This window comes from Panthera leo, chromosome B3 (assembly GCF_018350215.1).
Source record: "Panthera leo isolate Ple1 chromosome B3, P.leo_Ple1_pat1.1, whole genome shotgun sequence".
NCBI lineage: Eukaryota > Metazoa > Chordata > Mammalia > Carnivora > Felidae > Panthera > Panthera leo.
Window position 1 is genome coordinate 74,094,684 of NC_056684.1, and position 22,650 is coordinate 74,117,333.

Here is a 22,650-nt window from a genome sequence, read left to right on the forward strand (position 1 = left end):
CATCCAGAGAAAAAAAACAGAACTTTGCAGACACCCAAAGCCCAGCCACCCCATCCCTACATTCTTCACCTTCATCATAGCCCCTCCTTCCTGGCATAGATGGATATTGTGATGCATGATAATTATGTCCTTTAAGTTTATTTTTGTAGTTTTATCACCCAAGTGTGGATCTGTAGACATTATGGTTCAGCTTTGCCCATTTTTAAGAATTTCATATGCCTTTTAAGTCTCAATCTATAAGTTCCCCCTCCATTCCTTTCTTTTCCCTTAATTTAATCATTGAAGCATCCAGACCTAGATGCTTAATGCCTAGATTCATTAATTTACCAGGAATTTCAAGACAGCTATATTCAAACTGTCATAATTGTTGGAAGTTTTACAAAAGGACACTCCCTTTATATTCTATTTCATTACCTCCAGGTATAGTTTATAGAGAAGCAACAAAGTAATGGATTCTTTTCCTTTATTTACCATCTCCAATATGATTTAATTTTCTATCATCCTGCAAAAGGGCAAACAATTAGTTACTTACACACACACATACACCATTATGAACTCATGGATTTAAACATACTTAATGTTTATGAAGTTACCCTTTTATTTATTTTTTTTAAGCTTTATTTATTTTTGAGGGAGAGAGAGAGAGAGAAAGAGCGTGAGCGGGGGAGGAACAGAGTGAGAGGGAGACACAGAATTTGAAGCAGGCTCCAGGCTCTGAGCTGTCAGCACAGAGCCCGACACAGGGCTCAAACTCATGAACTGCAAGATCATGACCTGAGCCAAAAGTGGACACTTAACCGACTGAGCCACCCAGACGCCCCAATGAAGTTACCCTTTTAGTGCTCAAATTATCCCATCTTTGGCCATGAGAACTTGGCTCCTGAGTCCTTTTTTTTTTTTTAAGTTTATTTATTTTTGAGAGAGAGCAAGTGGGGGATGGGCAGAGAGAAGAGGCCAACACAGGGCTCAAATCCATGAACCGTGAAATCATGACCTGAGCCAAAATCAAGAGTTGGACGCTTAACCGACCAAGCCACTGAGTCCTTTTGACATTACCCTGATAGTGTTTGCTGGCTTCTTGCTATCTGGTAAGATAAGCTGTTCCGTGTTTGTCTCGTACATTTTCTGCCCCAGACCTGGAATCAGCCATTTCTTTAAGCTCTGGTGGCTTTCCATGGGAAATGGCATTTTAAGATCTACTACTGGATTGGTCATTGTTTCTAGACCTTTTCAACAGATATAGTAAGATAAAACACTTCATGAGTTCATACTGATAGTTCCTATTCAAATTCCTGGCTAAAGAAAGGGTTTTTAGCTTCTGTATCACATCTGTACCTCCTCTCTGGCACACAAAAATTTCTGATTCTCAAGGTCACAGGACATGAGAGTATTAGAAATCCCATAGTTACTCAATTGCTTTTTGGTCAACAGAATTTAAATCCTAGGTAAATTAACATACTTCCCCTTTCCTTCTACACAGAATGCTACAAGAAGATAATGTAATCAGTCGCTTCGGAAGACAACTTTCCCTTGTGTAGCCCAGAGCTGTACACGTGTCCGAGAAACTCTGCAGTTGCCAGCCTGCAAGGTGGGGTGGGGGAGAGGGAGGCCAGGATTAGCCAGAAAAGAAAAATCTGCTCCCCCTCTCTCCTCTCTAGCCCAGCCTGCCCTCTAGTGGGGATGCTAATGAACAGGAAATAGCACAAGTCAGGTCCCAAAGAAAGTCAATTAGCTGACATTTACTTAGCAATCACTAGAACAAGTCCTAAAATGGGTGCTGAAGGTAGAAAAGTTCTCTGTGGCATTAAGCGGCTTCAAGTGTGGCTGGGAAAACACGAAGCTGCCCAATGAAAAGCACTTCACAAAATGTCACCAAGCAACATACCCAATTTCAAAATCATGAGAGGGAAGGCCAATAGTTTCTCAAAATGACTTAATTATGAAATGGTATATTTCTTTCAATGGAACACATAGTATATCCTAAGACATAAATGTCCATATACATTTAAAAAGTATTATAAGGGGCACCTGGATGGCTCAGTCAGTTGAGCCTCCAACTCTTTGATTTTGGTTCAGGTCATGATCACAGGGTCATAGGGTAGAGCCTTGAGTCCAGCTCCCACTGAGCGTGGTGCCTGCCTAAGATTCTCTCTTTCCCTCTGCCCCTCTCCCCCACTCGCACGCTCTAAAATAAAAAATAAAAGTATTGTTAAGTCACAAGTAACAATTACATTCAAAAGCTTAATACTTACATACAAAAATCAATCAATTGGGGCACCTGGGTGGCTCAGTTGGTTATGGTTTTGGCTCAGGTCATGATCTCACGGTTTGTGAAGTCCAGCCTTCCAGCCGTGTCAAGCTCTGTGCTGACAGCACCAAGTCTTCTCGAGATTCTGTCTCCCACTCTCTGCCCCTCCCCCACTCAGGCGCCCGCGCGAGCTCTCTCTCTCTCCAAATAAACTAAAAAAAATCTATCAATGGATCCAGAGATAAAATCCTATATCCTTTAGTATTTGACTTAATTTTTTTAACGTTTGTTTATTTTTGAGAGAGAGACAGAGCACGAGCGGGGGAGGGGCAGAGAGAGGGGGAGACACAGAATTTGAAGCAGGCTCCAGGCTCTGAGCTGTCAGTACAGAGCCAGATGCAGGGCTCGAACTCAGGAACTGTGGCATCATGATCTGAGCCAAAGTCGCACACTTAACTGACTGAGCCACCCAGGCGCCCCTTGACTTTTTTAAAGATTTATTTATTTTATTTATGTAATCTCTACACCCAATGTGGGGTTTGAACTCACAACCCCAAGATCAAGACTCACATGCTCTTCTGACTGAGCCAGCCAGGCACCTCTGACTTAATGTTAAGACTCCGTTTGGCCACAGAATCTCAGATTTTTTTAAATGTTTGTTTATTAAAAATTTTCTTTTTATATTGTTTATTTATCTTCAAGAGAGAGCGAGAGACAGAGCTCAAGCAGGGGAGGGGCAGAGAGGGAGGGAGACACAGAATCTGAAGCAGGCTCCATGCTCCGAGCTGTCAGCACAGAGCCCAACGTGGGGCTCGAACTCAAGAACCGCGAGATTATGACCTGAGCTGAAGTTGGATGCTCAACCGACTGAGCCACTCAGGTGCCCCTATTTATTTTTGAGAGAGAAAGAAAGCACAGGGGAGGGGCAGAGAGAAAAGGAGATAGAGGATCCAAAGCAGGCTCTGTGCTGACAGCAGAGCCCAATGAAGAGCTCAAACTCGGGAGCCACAAGGTCATGACCTGACCTGAAGTCAGCCACTTAACCAACTGAGCCACCCAGGCACCCCTCAAATTTTGTTTTTAATATTTAACATGACTTTTAATGTTTTGTTCAATAATGTACAAGTTCTGTATTAAAAAAAATTTTTAATGTTTATTTTTGAGAGAGAGACAAAGTGCCCCACAGTTAGGTTTTTTTAAAAGATGGTATTCCAAGGCACCTGGGTGGCTCAGTTGGTGAAGCATCAACTTTGACTCCGATAATGACCTCTGAGTCCATGGGTTCCAGCCCTGATTTGGGCTCTGTGCTGATAGCTCAGGGCCTGGAACCTGCTTTGGATTCTTTGTCTCCCTCTCTCTCTGCCCCTCCCTCCCTCTAAAAAATAAACATTAAAAAAAAAAAAAAACAAAACCACAAACCTGGGGCACCTGGGTGGCTCGAGCATCTGACTTTGGCTCAGGTCATGGTCTCATGGTTGGTGGGTTCGAGCCCCACATCATCAGCCTGTCAGCACAGAGCCCACTTTTGGATCCTCTGTCCTCCTTTCTCTGCCCCTCCCCACTTGCACTTTGCCAAAAAAAAAAAAAAAAAAATTAAAAAAACACTTAACCATATAACTTGGACAATTTCCCATAGCAAAAAAAAAAAAAAGACTACATCATTTTAATGACTACCTGATATTTCTGTGTCTACCACATGGAGCATAATTTGCTTAACCAATATACTCCCATATTACAGTATATTTAGAATATTTTGTTTCCAGTGTTTTACTATTATCATTAATTGATGTGTTGAACATATCCTTTTTTAAATTAATTTATTTTTGAGAGAGAGCAAGCAAGCAGGGGAGGAGCAGAGAGAGGGAGAGAGAGAATCCCAAGCAGGGTCCATGTCAGCACAGAGCCCAAAGTGGGGGGCCGAAATCAAGAGTACAGACTCAGAGCGCCTGGGTGGCTCAGTTCGTTAAGCATCTGGCTTCGGCTCAGGTCATGATCTCACAGTTTGTGGGTTTGAGCCCTGCATGGGGCTCTGTGCTGGTTCTGTCTCCTGCTCTCTCTGCCCCTCCCCTGCTCATGCTCTGTCTCTGTCTTTCAAAAGTAAATAAATGTTTAAAAAATTTTTTTAAAAAGAGTACGGACTCTTTTTTTTTTTAATGTTTATTTTTGAGAGAGACAGAGTGTGAGCAGGGGAGGGGCAGAGAGAGACAGAATCAGAAGAAGGCTCCGGGCTCTGAACTGTCAGCACAGAGCCAGATGCAAGGCTCAAACCCACAGATGGGAGATCATGACCTGAGCCAGAAGTCCTTTGCTTAACCAACTGAGCCACCCAAGTGCCCCAAGAGTATGGACTTAACTGATTGAGCCACCCAGGCGGCCCAAACATAAATCTTAAGGCTAGATTTAGCATATAGGTCCCAGCTAGATTCCTGTAAGTGGTTCCATTGGGTCAGGAGGAAGGGAGTCTACAAAGTTTCCCCCAGGTAAGAAATTCTCCTGGGAAGGTGCAAAGGTGGAAACAGCACAGAATTTATGGGCATATTGCTTGGCAGAAGTTACAGTAAAAAGGCCGATAAAAAAATAAGACAACCAGATTTGGAAGTTTGTATCTGAAACAATAAACAAAAGTGAACCACTTGTAGGTTCTTTAGAACTAAATGCTATCAGAGAAAAACACTTCCAGCAGATCAAATAGGAGAGGCATGAAGTAATGAAATTTTGATTTTGGGTGGTGACGGTGAAAACAACTTCAACTAATCTTTAAGACTTGAAGAACTGTATTAAAAGGGCAAACAGAAGTAATGAAATTTTGATTTTGGGTGGTGACGGTGAAAACAACTTCAACTAATCTTTAAGACTTGAAGAACTGTATTAAAAGGGCAAACAGAAAATAAATTCTTCTTTTAATGATTTCAGATTTTCCAGGCTGGACAGCCCAGAAACCACAGAATCCTAAGGTCTCAATAAACGTTACAGGGAAACTGTTAGTAAGCTATCTGACAATGAGAGATGGGGGACCGGCAGAATCTACTACATAATTAGTACAGCCCACAGCAAAATGAAAGTGCGAGGTGCTTGTTCAAAAAGCAGGCATTTCAGTCGGCGAGAGCAGACCATTAAACCATGAGTAGGGTCCAGTACAGAACGCACGCCAGTTAAGATGCCGGCTCTAGCGACCAGAAACGATAAGCTTGCACCTAGCGGTCTAGAGACCTAGAGGCGTCCTCGGGTCTGACCACACCCATTCTTGACCTCAGAGGCCCAGGGAGAGTTAACAACACTTATAAAAGAGCGCGGACTAGAGGCGCTGAAGTGCAGCTTGGACCCCGGACCTTTGCACTTGGAGCGGCGAGGTCACTCGACTTCCAGCCTGGGAGAAGATCCCGAGACGTAGCACGTCCTGGCCTTGGACTCAGCCGCTTACTCATAAACCCCGAGGAAGGGTAGGAGGCGGCGCTCGTGCACTCGCTGGACTCCCAGAGTGGAGGAGGCACGCCGGAGACCGAGGGTCTAGGGAAGGTCTGCAAATCCCGGAGAGCCGTGAGGCTTCCAAGGGGAACAAACGGAACCGGAAAGGTCCCTAGAAACCCACGGGTGTGTCAGGGAGCGTCTGCAAAGACCGCGAAGGGAAGCCAGGAGTCATCTGAAAAGTTGCCAAAGCAACTAAAGGGTGGTCTAGAAAGAGTAGTCCCCACAAAACAAGGCTTCCGGAAGCTAAACCCGGAAGCGAGGATGTGGAGGCCTAGATCCCCTTGTGTGACGTGATCACACCCCAAAGGCACCGGTCACCCCTTAGGGCTGGGCTGACTGAAGCTACCGCCAGCAAAATAAGGCTGGAGCCGGGTCGGGAGGAAGGCGAAAGGGAGGCCCTTAGAGATCGTCTGAAAATTGCGAAGGCAAAAGAATTTTAGGGGCCGACGGCAAATGGTATCCCTCGGTAAGACACCTCTAGGTAGCGAACCACCAATTTATTGCAAGCCCCGCCCCTCACCCATCAAGCCTAGTTCCGTTGTCTCCGAATCAGGAAGTAGCCGGTTCCCCACTACTCCTCCCAAGGAAGAGCGAACGCCCCACCTCGGTCGCGCGCTTTTCCTCCCCTCCCACCCTTCACGCACTTTCTCCCGCCCACCTGTCAATCACTGTGCTCAGCTGTCCAGTTGGCGGGCCAAGGGGGCGGGGCCGTCAGGGGCAACGCGTGACGTCTGCAGTCCTCCGGCCAGGAAGCCAGGAGATGCATGACGAAGGAGGCGCGTGACGGAGGAGCAGTTGGCCAACGCTGCGGCCGCAGTCGGTGTAAACAAGGCCTCGCGCCGCTGTGGGTCCTGCGACCGCTCCCGGCTGGTGGGTGGTTTCGCGCGCGGCAGTAACCGCCGGCTTCAGTGGGAGGGGCTTCTCGGCTTCTCCCTGCCTCCCCCACTTGGCGTACACACCCCCAGCACACCACGTGGGCGTGAGGCGAGGAAGGAAGGGGTGTTAGGCTGAATTCTAACTTCATTGGTTGTCGCTGCTGCCGGCTTTCGCAAAGAAGCGCTCTGATTGGTCGGTAAGGGGGGCGTCGGGGGTCTCAGAGCCTTAAGGCTTCTGATTGGTTACATGAGATAAGCTAATGAGGCGCTTTCTTCCGCGAGGGGTTTTGATTGGTCGGCCAGAGAGGTTACCTGGGAATTCACCCACCTACTCCCCCCAGGGACTTTGATAGGTGAGTTTGAGGTAGAAAACTGAGAAATTCCTCTTCAAAGGATTCTCATTGGTGAGCTAGGGTAGCTCCTTAGACTTCACTCTCTGATTTTTTTTTTTTTTTTTTTTTTTTTGCTTCACAGGATTGGGGAAGGTTTGTGGTCCTGAAGCCTTGGGAGTTGTCACAGGCTAAAGAGAAGGGATCTCAGTCCCTAGGAAGGGTCGCCCTCCTAGAGATAGCTACCGCTCTATCTCAGGAGACACTGGTGTTTCTAGAGCAGGCTTTGCTTTCATCAAACCCAAGGAGGTGACACGAGGAGTCCCTGCACAGGACCTAATGATGCTGTGATCAGAAGATGGGATCACGGAACAGCAGTAGCGCAGGAACTGGGTCCGGAGACCCCTCTGAGGGCTTGCCCCGAAGAGGGGCTAGCCTGCGTCGGAGTGAGGAAGAGGAAGAGGAGGATGAAGATGTGGATCTGGCCCAGGTACTGGCCTATCTCCTCCGCAGGTAACTTACCCTCTGATGTGTCCCCACCAGGGACCACCACAGTCCCTTGATCCCAACTCCAGGCAGTGAAGTTAAAGAGGATAGGGAATGGAATTAGCCCAGACCAGCTGTTCTGTTTGAGCTTCCCTTCTGGACATTCATGGCACTCATCTCAATACACAACAAGAGTAGTTCTTAATTAGGGAGGGTCACGAAGACAAACTCACTTCTGTGTTTGAGGGAACTGTTCAGGGGAGCCTCTCTAGCTGTTTCTACACAAATGTAAGCTGTTTTCCAAGTAAGTAAAAAATAAAATGAAAATGGGGCCCTGATGGAAAAGGAGTGATGTGAGGGGTAAAGAGAAGAGCTGGGGAGGTGGGTGTTCAACTTCTGTGAAGTTATTGACATGTGATATGAGGCCATGTGGACTTACTTGAAAAACAAGTTTAAATTAACCTAACTCTAACCTGTTCTTGAGGAAAGAATGCTTTGAGGAAATTGACCACCAGCACTTAACCAAAAAGGTTTGCCACTGGCTTTGTTTTTTAGCTGTAGCTCCTTGGGAAGAAGACAAGCCTGGGGATCCCTTTAGTTCTATTCTGGACTCCTCACGCAAGAGGCTCAGAAGGAAATGCTCTTAGAACTTTTAGCTCTCTAGGAAGTCAGTTTAGTAGGTTTGTCAACATCCACGGAGTGTTGCAGTTCTCCGCTCCTGCTGTAAGCATGAAGATTCATTTCCTACAGTATCTTATAGGAGACTGAAAATTACAGCCAAGGTCTAGTCAGCCTCAAACTTCAAAACAGGGACAGTGTAGGGTTTGAGTAGTAGGTGGATAGCCATTGACTCTGAATTTGGTTGGTTTGGGGAAGGGATCCTCCCTTTTATCATGGGCATCTCTCCATAGAGGCCAAGTGAGGTTGGTGCAGGGAGGAGGTGCAGCAAATTTACAACTCATCCAGGCCCTCTCAGACTCGGAGGAAGAGCATGACAGTGCCTGGGATGGCCGTCTTGGGGACCGATACAACCCACCTGGTAAGAGGAAAGGCAGACTGAGACCCTAACATTGGAAGACTTTCATTAGAAAATCCTTTTTCTTTTCTTTTTTCTTTTTTCTTTTTTTTTTTTGTAAGAACATATGTTAAACTGAAATAAGATGAGATAACTCAGGGAATGAGGGAGCCTTCACAGCTGTAGTATATTCGGCCACATTGAGTGGGCTGGAGCACAGTTCTGCGGCTGCAAAACCTAGGATGAAACTTCTCCTTGATACTCACAGTGGACGCAACTCCTGACACCCGGGAGCTGGAATGCAATGAGATCAAGACACAAGTGGAATTGGCCACAGGGCGGCTGGGGCTTAGACGGGCAGCCCGGGAGCACAGCTTTCCTCAAATGCTGCACCAGGTAGGCCTCTCAACCTCTACCCAGCCTGGCAGCAGGCCTCCTGAGGAAGCCAGAAGCTCTGTCTGCCCCAGAGAAGAGGGAAATAAACTTTCCAAGGACGCCTCAAGTGCTGGAGCTGGAGACTTCTTAGCCAGTCTACATCGGAGTTTGGTGGGACACACTAGTGTGTGTGGTGTCTATTTCTGTAGGGAGAGCAATCTCTGGAGGAGGGGGCTTGGTGTGGCTGCAGTGGCCCTCTGTTTGTGCTAGCAATATTCCCCAATCCCTTCCTTTAGAGAGAACGGGGCCTCTGCCACCGGGGAAGCTTCTCCCTTGGAGAACGGTCTCGAATGATGTCTCAGTGAGTATGGGGCTTGGTGGAGAGACTCTAAGGGCCAGATAGGTTTTATCCCCTAAACTTTGAAGGGACAGGTATAAAAGGATGGTCAGGGATATTAAAGTTAAATGGGGTCAAAGTTTGAGAGTAAACAAACTGGAAAAGCGTAGGAACTGAGAAGATAAATGAATGTAAGAACAGGATTATACCCCAGGCCAAAAGGGAAGTTCGCCCTCGTACTCACACCCAGCTCTGTTAGGATTCTGCTAACCGGGATAATCTTCATCCTCAGCTTCCTTTACCTTCACTTTCCCTCTCCCTCCCCAGCTTCTTGCCCAACGATCTGGGTTTCACTGATACCTACTCTCAGAAAGCTTTCTGCGGCATCTACAGCAAAGATGGTCAGATCTTCATGTCTGCTTGCCAAGGTACCAGTCCCTGGTCCTACGAACTACCCTGAAACAAGGAATATACCCCCTGACTGAGGCTAGAAAGCCCCAGACTGAGGGAACGCTGACCCTGGGTTAGGATGCTTAGCCAGAACACATTCCCCATGATCAAGGGAAGATTCCACAGATGTACAGAGAAGGAGAGGTCAGATCTAGAGAGGATGCGAGAAGAGGGTTTCCTAATTCTGCCTGATCCCCACTTACCCAGACCAGACAATCCGACTGTATGACTGCCGGTATGGCCGCTTTCATAAATTCAAGAGCATCAAGGCCCGGGATGTAGGCTGGAGCGTACTGGACGTGGCCTTCACCCCTGATGGGAACCACTTCCTATATTCCAGCTGGTCTGATTACAGTGAGTATGCCCCAGACTTCTACTGGCTCTCCAGCCCAGGACCTGAGGTCTCCCGAATGCCCACGTCCATTGTGCCAGGACTTTATCCCTTCTCCTGGGAGGATCACTCCCAGGGTCTGACATCCTTGCCCTTTGTTCCATCTCCTGCCCAGCTTCACTTCCACCCTCCTTCCCCCAGCTCTGAAAGATTCTTGTCTCTCTTGCCTTTCTTAGTTCATATCTGCAACATCTACGGGGAGGGAGACACACACACTGCCCTGGATCTAAGGTACTGGCTTCCCTCCTTGGGCAGACTCATCAGAAACTTCTCAAGAGGAAGGCTCTCCAGGAGCAAACCTCCTGAACTGGAACTCCTGCTTAGAGGGAGAAAGTACACTGGTTGCAAGTGTCTCTGTGCGGATTCCTGGGAGGGAAGCGCCCATCCTTTTCAGCCAGAGGAGCAGGGTAAACCAGATGGTTGCGGGATTATTTCCGCGTCCTCACTGAGGTGATCCACATTCTGGCACGCATTAGCCGGACTTCCTTTTCCCCTTAGAAGTGTGCCTTACAATCCTCATCAGATTCTGTGCAGATCAACAAAGGCTGAGGGGAGTCCACTTAACCCAGTTCCTTCTATGCTCTATGCTCTTTTTAGGCCAGATGAGCGTCGCTTTGCTGTCTTTTCCATCGCTGTCTCCTCAGATGGACGGGAAGTGTTAGGAGGGTGAGTATTTGTAGGGGATGCACTCCTCAATTAATGAGGTAGGAGTTCTCCCAGAGACTGTACTGGACCCCACTGTGGAGAACAACCAGCCCTTCTCCAAGGTCAGGGTTTACGAGTTGCTTCACCTCTTGCTCACTGTTTCCCCAGCATGAGATGGGATGTCTCAAACCTGCTTGCAAAAACACAGCTAACTTTTTTCCCACCTCCTGTGTAAGAAGAGACCAGGGCTTGCCCCTCAGCAGGACTTTGCAACAAGGACTCTCTAGAGCATACACAGCATAAGTCCTCTCAGTTCTGGCTCCAGGACCCTCTTTATCCCTTCCCTTTCAGGGCCAATGATGGCTGCCTATACGTCTTTGATCGAGAACAGAACCGGCGCACCCTTCAGGTAATGTCCTTGAAACTTAGAGCCTCTGCTTCCTGGTCTTTGGCCTATTAGAAGACCTAGAAAGAGGTCCTAGGTGTTCTGGCTTCCTTCTTCGCTAGATTGAGTCCCATGAGGATGATGTGAATGCAGTGGCCTTTGCTGACATAAGCTCCCAAATCCTGTTCTCTGGGGGTGATGATGCCATCTGCAAAGTGTGGGATCGACGCACCATGCGGGAGGATGACCCTAAGCCCGTAGGTGCACTGGCTGGACATCAGGACGGCATCACCTTCATTGACAGCAAGGTGGGCAGGGAAGCAGAACCGCACAGCCAGGTTACAGTTGTCGAAGTGGACTGGCATGGAAACTCACCAAGCTCCTTATTAGCTAAGGTTTGCAAGAGCTGGAGTTTAGGGAAGGGACTTAAGCCAAGAAACATGAGCTCCATCTGTATTCACCAGTCCTCAAGGAGCAGGGCAGGGCTTTCTATGGAAGGAAAGAAGACAATTAATCCAGGATAGAATAGGAGGCCCAGCCAGTCCCTGGGCAAAGAAGGGGAAACCTAGCCAGGGGGTCAGGTCTGTGGTAGAATACCAATGGTGAGCTCACCTGGATGAAGAAAGAGGCAAGCTAAGTCAAAGGACTGACATTCTTCCCCCTCACCTGGAGAAGCAGAGCTGGACTGACAGACCCCGATATTTGCAAACTCTGATACCTTGTTCCCCATCTGGGGATTCACAGGGTGATGCCCGGTATCTCATCTCCAACTCCAAAGACCAGACCATCAAGCTCTGGGATATCCGACGCTTTTCTAGTCGGGAAGGTATGGAAGCCTCACGGCAGGCTGCCACACAGCAAAACTGGGACTACCGCTGGCAGCAGGTACCCAAAAAAGGTGAGAGTGGAAGGTAGAACCTGAGATCTAGAGAATAAAGAGTCAGGGGTGGTAGTTAAAATAATTAACCCCTGGTAAAGCCTGGCATGGGCACAGTGGATGTGACCGTAGCCTGGGTCCCTCCCCCCAACTCCCTCTTGCTAGGCGTGAAGTCTTTGCTGAACTCTGGGGAGAGTTGGGGTTCCCGGGGCTGGGGCTCACTCAGAAACAACCAATACAAAAAGTATTTCAGTATCTTCACAACCAGCATGCTGAGCCATATTGGTGAACATTAGGTGGGGAAGGAGCCACCAGTCGGAGACTGGAAAGGCAGTCATCTGTAAGCATCAGTCTTTGCTGAGGACTGATGATACAGGAGAATCCAGACTCCCTAACCTAGGGCTCTCCATGCATCCCTACCCAGCCTGGCGGAAACTGAAACTCCCAGGAGACAGCTCCTTGATGACCTACCGGGGCCATGGGGTGCTGCATACCCTTATCCGTTGCCGATTCTCCCCCACCCATAGCACCGGCCAGCAGTTCATCTATAGTGGCTGCTCTACTGGCAAAGTTGTTGGTAAGGATTGTGTCAGAAGAGGGGGCCTTGGGAAAGGCAGGAATATTTCTCTGGCATTGCGCCTGTTACCGGTAACCACCTTAAATGTCTTAATGGTGACTATAAGTGAGATTTAATTCAGTTTGGAGCAGGTTAGGCTTAGGGAAGTAGAAAACATTGTATTCACTAGCACTTTTTTTTTTTTTTTTTTAAGAGAGAGTTCAAGTGTGGAAGGGGCAGAGGGAGAGGGAGAAAGAGAATCTCCAGCAGGCTCCACGCCCAGCGTGAGCCAGACGCAGGCTCAATCCCATGACCCTGGAATCATGACGTGAGCCGAAATCAAAAGTCAGATGCTTAACCGACTGAGCCACCCAGACACCCTAACGTGTTAAATTAAGAAAAGGAACATAGGGGCACCTGGGTGGCTCAGTCACTTAAGCATCTGACTTTCGATTTCGGCTCAGGTCATGATCTCATGGTTCGTGAGTTCGAGCCCCACGTCAGGGTCCGTGCTGACAGCTCGGAGCCTCGAGCCTGCTTCAGCTTCTGTGTCTCCCTCTCTCTCTACCCCTGCCCACTCACCTTCTGTTTCTCTCTCTCTCAAAATAAATAAACATTAAAAGAAGGAACATAGGCTTCTATTTAGTAAATATAATAATAGATTGCCAAAAATATACTTAGTTCTATTTTTTTAGCCTGTCAAGGAAAGAAAGAGATTGCAGATGAAAAGCCGGGGCGGGGGGGCAGAAATGGAGGGCAGGGACAAATAGGATGACACAAGAAGACAAGCTCATAGTAAAGGACATGCAGTCATTAAAGCAGAAAGTGTGCAGAAAGACACAAATACATGTACAGCTATGAGGAGCCTAAGACAGTGCCATACCTAGGGAGGCACTCAGGGGCCCACTCAGAAAGGAAGATGCACCCCTGTCCAGAAGACTCCAGAAGGCTCAGGTGTCTGTGCAGATAGCCCATTGTTCACTTTTGTTGTGCCTTCCATATCTTATGGGTTTCATAGAAAATTGTTGTAAAGAGCTTTAAAGCCACATTACATTTTCTTAACTTTTGACCCTGTTAAGTTTAGGTAAGGGCCAGGGAGAGGTATCCAAGCTCTGCCAGACCACACACTCAAGCCGAGGTAGGGAAAAGAAAGAGAAATTACATCATCCTCTGGTGTGGGCTTTGCTCCCTGCAAAAGTGGGGAAATTGCCCTAGAGGTAAGCAGTACAGTTCAGGAACTGTGAGGGGTATTTAGAAGGTACTCTGGCAGCCCCGTCTCCACTCTGACCTTCCCTGGACAGTGTACGACCTCCTCAGTGGCCACATCGTGAAGAAGCTGACCAACCACAAGGCCTGCGTGCGTGACGTCAGCTGGCACCCCTTTGAGGAAAAGATTGTCAGCAGTTCGGTGAGGTGGCAGGGGTTGGGGGGCCAGTGCATGTCTGGGACTTGGACCTAGGCAGGGCAGCACCCCCTGACTACTTGCCACCTTCTGCCCTGCAGTGGGATGGGAACCTGCGTCTCTGGCAGTACCGCCAGGCCGAGTACTTCCAGGACGACATGCCAGAATCTGAGGAGCCCCTCAGCGCCCCTGCCCCAGTGCCCCACCCCTCTGCAGCCTTTTCCTCACCCCAGTAGACCTGATCTCCAGCCCCGTACACCGGTGAGCCTCTTACAAGCTCTCTGCCTCCTCCCTTCCGGGAGATCTGTGGGGGAATCCCTGGCATTGGATGGGGAGGAGCACAAGCCCAGGCTTTGGGGCCCTAGCTGAGCCCTAGAAGGGCCTCCCCAAGGGGCAGAGTAACTCTGTCTCCTCATGTGCTCACACCCAGTGGCTTGGGTGTCTATCTCTGGCCAGGGTTTGGCAGGACTGCCATTATCTGGGGTGTGGCCTTTGTCAGCAGGAGAACTGTCCTGAGTGTTTTTAATCATGTTTGGATGTTAAGTGTTAGCTCCTAGAATAGATGCCCGGGGCCAGGTCTGAACTGAGCTGTCAGCCAGACCCTTCCCTGGCCTTCATGTTGAGGATTAGACTGGCCAATCCGAGGGCCAGGCATCCTGGCCCTTCTTCCAGAGGTCCTGAAGGCTAGAGCTCTAGCCGTTTAGGGGAGGGTGGGATGAGTAAGGCATATCATTAGCACCCTCCTGGGTGGGAATTAGATCTTCTCTCTCTATGTCTGGGTCTTTGGGGTGGGACAGGTTGTGGTGTGAGAGGCTCCATGTGGCCCCACACAGGGCAGGCCCTCCCTTCCCAGACTTCCATCATGCTGGAGGCCAGCAGCTTCAAGGAGGGATGTTGAAGTAGGACTCCTTCGTCCTCTCACTGGCTTTGGCTCCCTCAATAAATTCTCTGTGGGAACCTGGCTCAGTGTCTGTCTCTGTCTCATTCTTTTTCCTGTCTAAGGCCTTTTATCCTCTCACTTCAAGAAAGTAGTATCCACAAAGCCTTCAGATATGCTTCTCTGTAGGAGAAAACACCCCTTTGATGCCCCCAAGATGAAGAGAAATGCCAAAATCATTTGTTAACTGTGCTCTGCAACAGGCAACTCCCTCACTGAACTCAGAAACTTCTAGCAAGTAGAAATTGAGATAGCAGGAAGTAAGTGCATTTTAGATTAGAACCTGGAACACCCACATCAGCTTTGTTCTGGGGCTGGCCTTGGAGCTGGTCCGGTCTATGAGAAGTAGCTCAGAGCCAGAGAGGACTGGATGGGCACTGATGCCAGGCCCCATCTGGGTGCTTCACACCGAGGACCTCATCCACCCTCACAGCCACCCTTTGTACAGGTGAGGAAATGGCAATGTGAAGAGGTCAGGCAACATGCCCCAGATATAATAGATTGCCAAAAATATCTTTGGGGTGGGACAGAGCAAACCCATGGTTTATGATCAGAAGGAGAGTTGGTTAGGGTCCACACCCAGCTCTGATCTACCTTTCTTTGTGATATTTCATTATCCCTAATGCAATTTGCAAACCAGCACACACACCTCCAAGTGTTCTCAAAGACACAGCAAGGGGTAAAAGGGATTCGTCTTTCACAGCAAAACAGGTAGTTATAAAAGAGTAGATTCTCCAGCTGCTCGGCCCACATGTGATCTCTTTCCTCTGATCTGCCTAATGTGAAACTATCATGCCTGTCTCCCTTCCTACTGGCCCTCCTCATTCCCCTTCTGTCACTTCACCCCAGAGATGCCACCCATCTCACGCAGAACCTGTATTACCTCCAGAGCGCCAAAACTTAGAAGCAAATTACAATTTTTAATATCCTCAAAGTCTCCTTTAATCAAGGCCTCAAGGACCATCCATTCTTCTTATCAAGAGATGAATTTCCAGGGCGCCTGGGTGGCTCAGTCAGTTAAGCATCTGACTTCGGCTCAGGTCATGATCTCATGGTTCATGGGTTCCAGCCCTGTGTCAGGCTCTGTGCTGACAGCTCAGAGCCTGGAACCTGCTTCAGATTCTGTGTCTCCCTCTCTCTCTGCCACTCTCCTACTTGTGCTCCATCCACCTCTCTCTCTCTCTCCCTCTCTCTCTCTCTTTCTCAAAAATAAACATTAAAAATTTGTTAAGAAAAAAAGATGAATTTCCAATACAATTTTAACTTATTAATTATCAGAAATATGTGAAATCTGACGATTGGATAAAGAAGAGGTATACATATATATACAATGGAATATTACTTGGAATATTACTTTCAGAAAGAATGAAATCTTGTAATGATGTGGATGGAGGTAGAGTGTATTATGCTAAGTGAAATAAATTGGTCAGAGAAAGACAAATACATGATTTCACTCATACGTGGAATTTAAGAAACAAAACAGATGAACATAGGAGAAGGGGTGGGGAGAGAAGAGAGGGAAACCACAAGAGGCTCTTAATGATAGAGAACAAACTATGGATTGATGGAGGTGGGTGGGGGATGGGCTAGATGGGTAATGGGTACTAAGGAGGGTACTTGTTGGGATGAGGACTGGGTGTTGCATGGAAGTGATGAATCACCAAATTCTCTGGAAACCAATATTGCACTGTATGTTAACTAACTAAAAAAAAAAATTTTTAACTAAAGTTTAAATTAAAAAAAAACCAAAGCTACAAAAAAAAGTGAAATCTTTGCTGTACTAATTATACATTTTATATTACTAACAATTATTATGAAAACTTTATCCAGAAGAAAAACGTTTTAATTTCAGGGCCTTATGAACACAAGAAATATTTAAAAATTAACTTTCAGGGCACCTGGGTGGCTCAGTCGATTAAGTGTCTCACTCGATTTCGGCTCAAGTCATGATCTCATGGTTCATGGGATTGAGCCCCACGTCGGGCTCTGCATTGGCAGCACAGAGGCTGCTTGGGACTCTCTCTCTCTCTCAAAATAACTTCAAAAAAATTAAAATTAAGTTTCAAGTTACAGACTTTTTTTGGCAGAGACATGTGATCAATAAAAGACTTTCAGAGGGCGCCTGGATGACTGAGTCGGTTGAGCATCTGACTTTGGCTCAGGTCATGATCTCACAGCTCGTGAGTTCGAGCCCTGTGTCCGGCTCTGTGCTGACAGCTCGGAGCCTGGAGCCTGTTTCGGATTCTGTGTCTCCCTCTCTCTCAATGTGAAACTATCTCGCATTCTGTCTCTCTCTCTCTCTCAAAAATAAACATAAAAAAATTAATAAAAAATAAAGAACTTTCAGGCACAAAAACATTAGGATAAATTCTGCAGGGGAAGTCTAATAGAAATATGATTTCTGACTATTAAGATCTTGTCACTTGTTTTTTAAGTGGATAATGGTAAGATATATAGTCACTGTAGGGTTTAGATTCCATTGGGTATATTTAAAAGAGTGATCTATAGAAAATGCGTTGGAAATTATGTTCTGTGCAACTATTTAAAATTACAATGAGGGGCGCCTGGGTGGCTCAATCAGTTAAGCGTCCGACTTCAGCTCAGGTCATGATCTCACGGTCCATGAGTTTGAGCCCCGCGTCGGGCTCTGTGCTGACAGCTTAGAGCCTGGAGCCTGCTTCAGATTCTGTGTCTCCCTCTCTCTCTGACCCTCCCCTGTTCATGCTCTGTCTCTCTCTGTCTCAAAAATAAATAAAACATAAAAAAAATTTTTTTTAATTACAATGAAAATTTTTTGTCAACTTAAAAATGTGTGAGAGGTTCTATAGGTCTTCATGTTGGGTCCATAAACAGGAACTATGTCGAGGTATGGCTTTAGGATCTGAAAGGAATCAGATTGATTAGTCAATGTTGGCCAGTTTATGAATGAGGGCACGGAGGACCAAGGAAGATTAGTTGATTTTCCCAAAGTCACACAGTTCAGAACCCAGGGGTACTTGCTTGCTCATTCTTTTCACTACTTCATGGGCCTCCACTGTGCTCTGAAAACCCACCACAGTTTTGTGGAATGAGGAAGGCAGACAAAAAAAGTATCCCAGAACAGTTACTGAATAAGAGGGATGTCCCTTGGTTAGGTTGCTCTCCTCCTTGTGGTTCTAGCCCCAGGGGTCAGGCTGGGAGGCCAGTGTGGGGCTTAGGACCCAGGGTAACTGGCAGGTGGACACAACCTAAGGTTTTGATGGACTCCAAGCTGGGGATTTTTGTAGGGTCTCCACTCCCACCCCCATCACATGGTACTAAGCCTAATCTTTGGGGTTCTGAAAGTCCAACCGGGGCTGCCACCATCTCTCATACAGTACGCCTTTCATCAGACACTTCGATTTCATGTGTTGGCCATCATAATAAACACCAAGGAATGGGGGGTGCCTGGGTGGCTCAGTCCATCAAGTGCCAGACTCTTGGTTTTGGCTCAGGTCATGACCTCTCAGCTTCATGGGTCTGAGCCCTGCATCCAGCTCTGCACTGGCAGTGCAGAAACTGCATGGGCTTCTCCCTCTCCTTCTCTCTGCCCCTCCCCCACTCATGCTGTCTCTCTCTCTCTCTCTCTCTCTCAAAATAAATAAACTTCAAGATTCTCTCTCCCTCTGCCCCTCTCCCCCCGCTCAGTCTCAGTAAAATTAAAAAAAAAAAAATCTGAGTCTGTTTCATCAGTGGGATCTAGCTCCTCTCCTGAATCAGGATGCATGAGATGTCTGTGCACAGCACGGTGTCCAACTCAGGCAGAGGAGGCACATCAGCAGGGGTATCCACTTAGGTGCACTGTGACCTGAGGGGCTTGACCCAGCCCCAGCCCCTGTCTGGTGTGAGGAGCTCTGAGGGGCTAGTTTGGCCCTACATAAACCATGGTGGTTATGCAATGCACCAGACATCAGATCTAACGTGAGACCATTCTTTGTGGGGTTTTTTTTGTTTGTTTTTTAGTTAAAGAAAAAAAAAGTTATCATCTTGAGAGAGAGAGAGAGAGATCATGCAAGCTAAGCGAGAGCTAGATGGAGGGCTTGATCCCACAACCCTGGGATCATGACTGAGCCACAATCAGGAGTCAGATGCTCAACCAACTGAGCCACCGGTGGGGTGCCCCCAGACACAGATATTTTTAATGATTTCCAAGATTTAGTTAATCTGAATCTTCATGACCCCTGATTTCCTTGTGGAGCAAACAAAGTAAATTTGGGGTGGGGTGGGGGTGACTGGCTGATCAAACAAAGACAGGCAGACCCAGGCAGACTGTGGACAAAGACAACACTGAACAGTAGACCTTACCCTCCAACAAGAACTAGAACAGGGTTGGAGCTGGGGACACAAACCTAGAGAGTCAAGGGGACACAGGGCTAACAGGAAAGGACACAGGCCACTGTCAGGACACACATCTAAGGCTAGGACCCTGCTGACGTGGCAGCCCTCCGCCCTGGCCCCTTGCTGCCCCCCGCCCCTCTCCCCCGCCTGCCAGCTGCCAACAGGGCTCTGCCCTGTGTCTGCCACACCTGTCACTGCCTGTCCTTGTCCAGGGGGGGCCCCATCAGCCCCTCCTCAGCTGCCCAGCAGAGCAAGCAGTTAGTGGGGAGGGGAGGGAACATGGAGCGGGGGCCAGTGGTGGGGGCAGGGCTGGGGGCCGGGGCCCGAATCCGGGCACTGCTGGGCTGCCTGGTCAAGGTGCTGCTCTGGGTGGCCTCTGCCTTGCTGTACTTTGGAAGTGAACAGGCTGCCCGGCTCCTGGGCAGCCCCTGCTTACGGCGCCTCTACCATGCCTGGTTGGCAGCAGTGGTCATCTTTGGGCCCCTTCTGCAGTTCCATGTCAACCCTCGGACTATCTTCGCCAGCCACGGCAACTTCTTCAACATGTGAGTCCACTTGAGGCTGTGGGCGCCGGCTCCCTGTGCTCTGAGATCCCAGCTCCCTCCTCCAGGCTTCTGTCCTCCTGCCAGTCTGGACACTAAAAATAGGCTAGGAGGTTGAGGAGAAATTGGGAGGAGGGGGAGGGGAACAGAGTTGTGGGGTACAGGGGAAATCAGGAGCAGGGCTGAAGAGGAAATATGGGTCCTAGAAGGCTGAATGGGCCTCTAAGGAGATGGCAAAGTTTAAGTGAATGGGGGTGGGTAGGGGGAGGAAATGGAACCAGAGATGATATGCAGGACTGGGAACAGCAGTGATGGGAACACAGACGGGGTGGGAGATGGGGCTTGAGGGGTCCCAATAGCCTCCCTTCTCCTGTGCCCACAGAAAGTTTGTGAATTCGGCATGGGGCTGGACGTGCACCTTCCTGGGGGGCTTCGTGTTGCTGGTGGTGTTCCTGGCTACCCGGCGCGTGGCGGTGACTGCCCGGCACCTGAGCCGGCTGGTGGTGGGGGCCGCAGTGTGGCGGGGGGCCGGCAGGGCCTTCCTGCTCATCGAGGACCTGACTGGTTCCTGCTTCGAGCCTCTGCCCCAGGGCCTGCTGCTGCACGAGCTTCCCGACCGCCGCAGCTGCCTGGCAGCCGGCCACCAGTGGCGGGGCTACACGGTCTCCTCCCACACCTTCCTGCTCACCTTCTGCTGTCTGCTCATGGCTGAGGAAGCCGCTGTGTTCGCCAAGTACCTGGCCCATGGGCTGCCAGCCGGGGCGCCCCTACGCCTAGTCTTCCTGCTCAACGTGCTGCTGCTGGGCCTCTGGAACTTCTTGCTGCTCTGTACCGTCATCTATTTCCACCAGTATACTCACAAGGTGGTGGGTGCTGCAGTGGGGACCTTTGCCTGGTACCTCACCTATGGCAGCTGGTATCATCAGCCCTGGTCTCCAGGGAGCCCGGGCCACGGGCTCTTCCCTCGGCCCCACTCCAGCCGCAAGCATAACTGAAAGAAATAAAGGCAAATCAGGCCTAAGTCTGGCTCTTCTCATCATTTGGTTGGGAGGACTCAGAAACGGTGAGAAGGATAAGAAAAGAATCAGGCAGTCTCGCGTTCCTCAACCATTTCTTGCTGTTATGGACTTTGAATATCCTTCCTTATGCTTGATCTCCATCCCTCCCGCTGTCCTTTTAGTCTCCCAGTCCTTGCAGACTTCAAGCTACATGGAGGGTTTTGCTGTCAAGGAATGGTGATGTTAGAGCAGGTAAAAGTGCCCTTAGGTATGGGCAGCACTCCTGCTGGGCAGGTGCTTCATCTCTAGCCTGGCTGATTTGTTTTTCCTGCCTCCTGCACTGAATCCCACCCTCCGCCTTCCTCAGGGGCCTATCTGGGCACATTTATTTAACAGGTATTTATTGAGCCAAGCAGAGTTCCATGCCTTATGAATGAGACAAGGTTTCTGGAGGACCTGGGTGGCTTGGTCAGTTAAGCATCCTACTTGACTTCAGCTTGGGTCATGATCTCACAGTTCGTGAGATGGAGCCCTGAGTCGGGCTCTGCACTGACAACACAGAGCCTGCTTGGGATTCTCTCTCTCTCCCTCTCTCTGTCCCTCCCCTGCTCACATTCTCTCTCTCTCAAAATAAATAGACATTTAAAAATAATAATTATAAATCAAAAGCAAAAAAAAAAAAAAAAAGACAAGGTTTCTGCTCTTTGGAGGCTTATGGGTTAATGGGGGAGGCAGATGATAAACTCACAAATAATGGCAGATGCTTCTATTGTGCTTACAATGTGCCAGGCACAGTTCTAAGTGTTTCTAAGTTCTTCATATAAATTAAGACATTTAGCCCTCATAACAACACCAACACTATCAGGTAGGTTTGGTGGTATTCCTATTGTACAGTTGTGAAAACTGAGATACAGAGGTTAAGTAACTTGTTCACAGCTAGTAAATATCAAAGTCAGGATTATAAACCCACATGATGTGGGTCCATTGTCTGTGCTCTAAATTGAGGACCAGCAACTACAGCCCTCCTGTGGCCAGTTTTTGTATGGCCTGAGAGTTAAGAAAAGTTTTTACATTAAAAAAAATTTTTATTGGGGCGCCTGGGTGGCGCAGTCGGTTGAGCGTCCGACTTCAGCCAGGTCACGATCTCGCGGTCCGTGAGTTCGAGCCCCGCGTCGGGCTCTGGGCTGACAGCTCAGAGCCTGGAGCCTGTTTCAGATTCTGTGTCTCCCTCTCTCTGACCCTCCCCCGTTCATGCTCTGTCTCTCTCTGTCTCAAAAATAAATAAATGTTAAAAAAAAAAAAAAAAAAAAATTTATTTAGTTTATTTTTGAGAGAGAGAGATTGAACACAAGCGAGGAAGGGGTGGGGATAGAGGAGACACAGAATCCAAAGCAGGCTCCAGGCTCTGAGCTGTCAGCACAGAGCCCGATGCGGGGCTCAAACTCACAAACCCTGAGATATGATCTGAGCTGAAGTCTGACGCTTAACCAGCTGAGCCACCCAGGCGCCCAGATTTTTAAGTTTTTAATGATTGAAAAAAAGAATATTCCATGATATGAGAAAGTTACACAGAATTCAAAGTCCATTGTCCATAGATAGTTTTATTGGAACCTAGACATACTAATTCATTTAGGTATGCATTCATTCATACCTGCTGCAATGGCAGAGTCGTTACTACAGACACCATTGACCCACAAAGCCTAAATTATTTACTATCTGGCTTTTTACAGAAAAAGTTTGCCAACTCCTGGTCTAAACCACACTATCCGTGGAGCACCTGGGTGGCTGAGTCAGTTAAACATCCAACTTCGACTCAGGTCATGATCTCACCGTTGGTCGGTTAGAGTCCTGTGTCAGGCTCTGTGCTGACAGCTCAGAGCCTGAGCCTGCTTCAGATTCTGTGCCTCCCTCTCTCTCTGCCCCTCCCCTGCTTGCTCTCTTTCTCTCTCTCTCTTTCAAAAATAAACATTAAAAAAAA

At 48.4% G+C, this 22,650-nt stretch overlaps 3 protein-coding genes across 16 annotated transcripts in view; 2 read left to right on the plus strand and 1 right to left on the minus strand.

The window, feature by feature from the left end:
• Window positions 1–6,451, minus strand: part of NRL (neural retina leucine zipper) — a 29,505-nt gene extending 23,054 nt beyond the window's left edge. The window contains exon 1 of one of the 2 annotated variants that reach the window (XM_042942801.1): window positions 6,375–6,451. The gene's annotated coding sequence lies outside the window, so the exon portion shown is untranslated. Of the gene's footprint in view, window positions 1–6,236; window positions 6,316–6,374 lie in introns of those variants that run through there. The other variant, XM_042942802.1, reaches the window with a different exon arrangement.
• Window positions 5,734–19,643, plus strand: DCAF11 (DDB1 and CUL4 associated factor 11). Of its 13 annotated transcripts, none has more exons than XM_042942788.1 (16): window positions 6,382–6,586; window positions 7,227–7,410; window positions 8,318–8,445; window positions 8,690–8,817; window positions 9,093–9,157; window positions 9,461–9,561; window positions 9,791–9,937; window positions 10,151–10,205; window positions 10,572–10,640; window positions 10,971–11,028; window positions 11,127–11,312; window positions 11,749–11,902; window positions 12,306–12,458; window positions 13,739–13,845; window positions 13,941–14,100; window positions 19,625–19,643. In XM_042942788.1, the coding sequence occupies exons 1-15, from the start codon at window positions 6,481–6,483 to the stop codon at window positions 14,073–14,075; spliced, it is 1,776 nt and encodes a 591-aa protein (XP_042798722.1). In that variant the 5' UTR covers window positions 6,382–6,480; the 3' UTR covers window positions 14,076–14,100; window positions 19,625–19,643. The 13 variants fall into 13 exon arrangements, 12 of the variants coding, with proteins under 12 accessions (XP_042798727.1, XP_042798723.1, XP_042798722.1 ...); XM_042942787.1 differs by lacking the exon at window positions 19,625–19,643 and adding an exon at window positions 19,596–19,614; XM_042942793.1 differs by lacking the exons at window positions 6,382–6,586; window positions 19,625–19,643 and adding an exon at window positions 5,734–6,182 and having other exon boundaries at window positions 7,066–7,433; window positions 13,941–14,800.
• On the plus strand, window positions 19,236–20,685 carry FITM1 (fat storage inducing transmembrane protein 1). Its single transcript, XM_042942804.1, has 2 exons — window positions 19,236–19,677; window positions 20,057–20,685. Exons 1-2 carry the CDS (start codon window positions 19,412–19,414, stop codon window positions 20,667–20,669), a joined length of 879 nt encoding a protein of 292 aa, XP_042798738.1. The 5' UTR covers window positions 19,236–19,411; the 3' UTR covers window positions 20,670–20,685.
• Window positions 20,686–22,650: the final 1,965 nt, after the last annotated feature.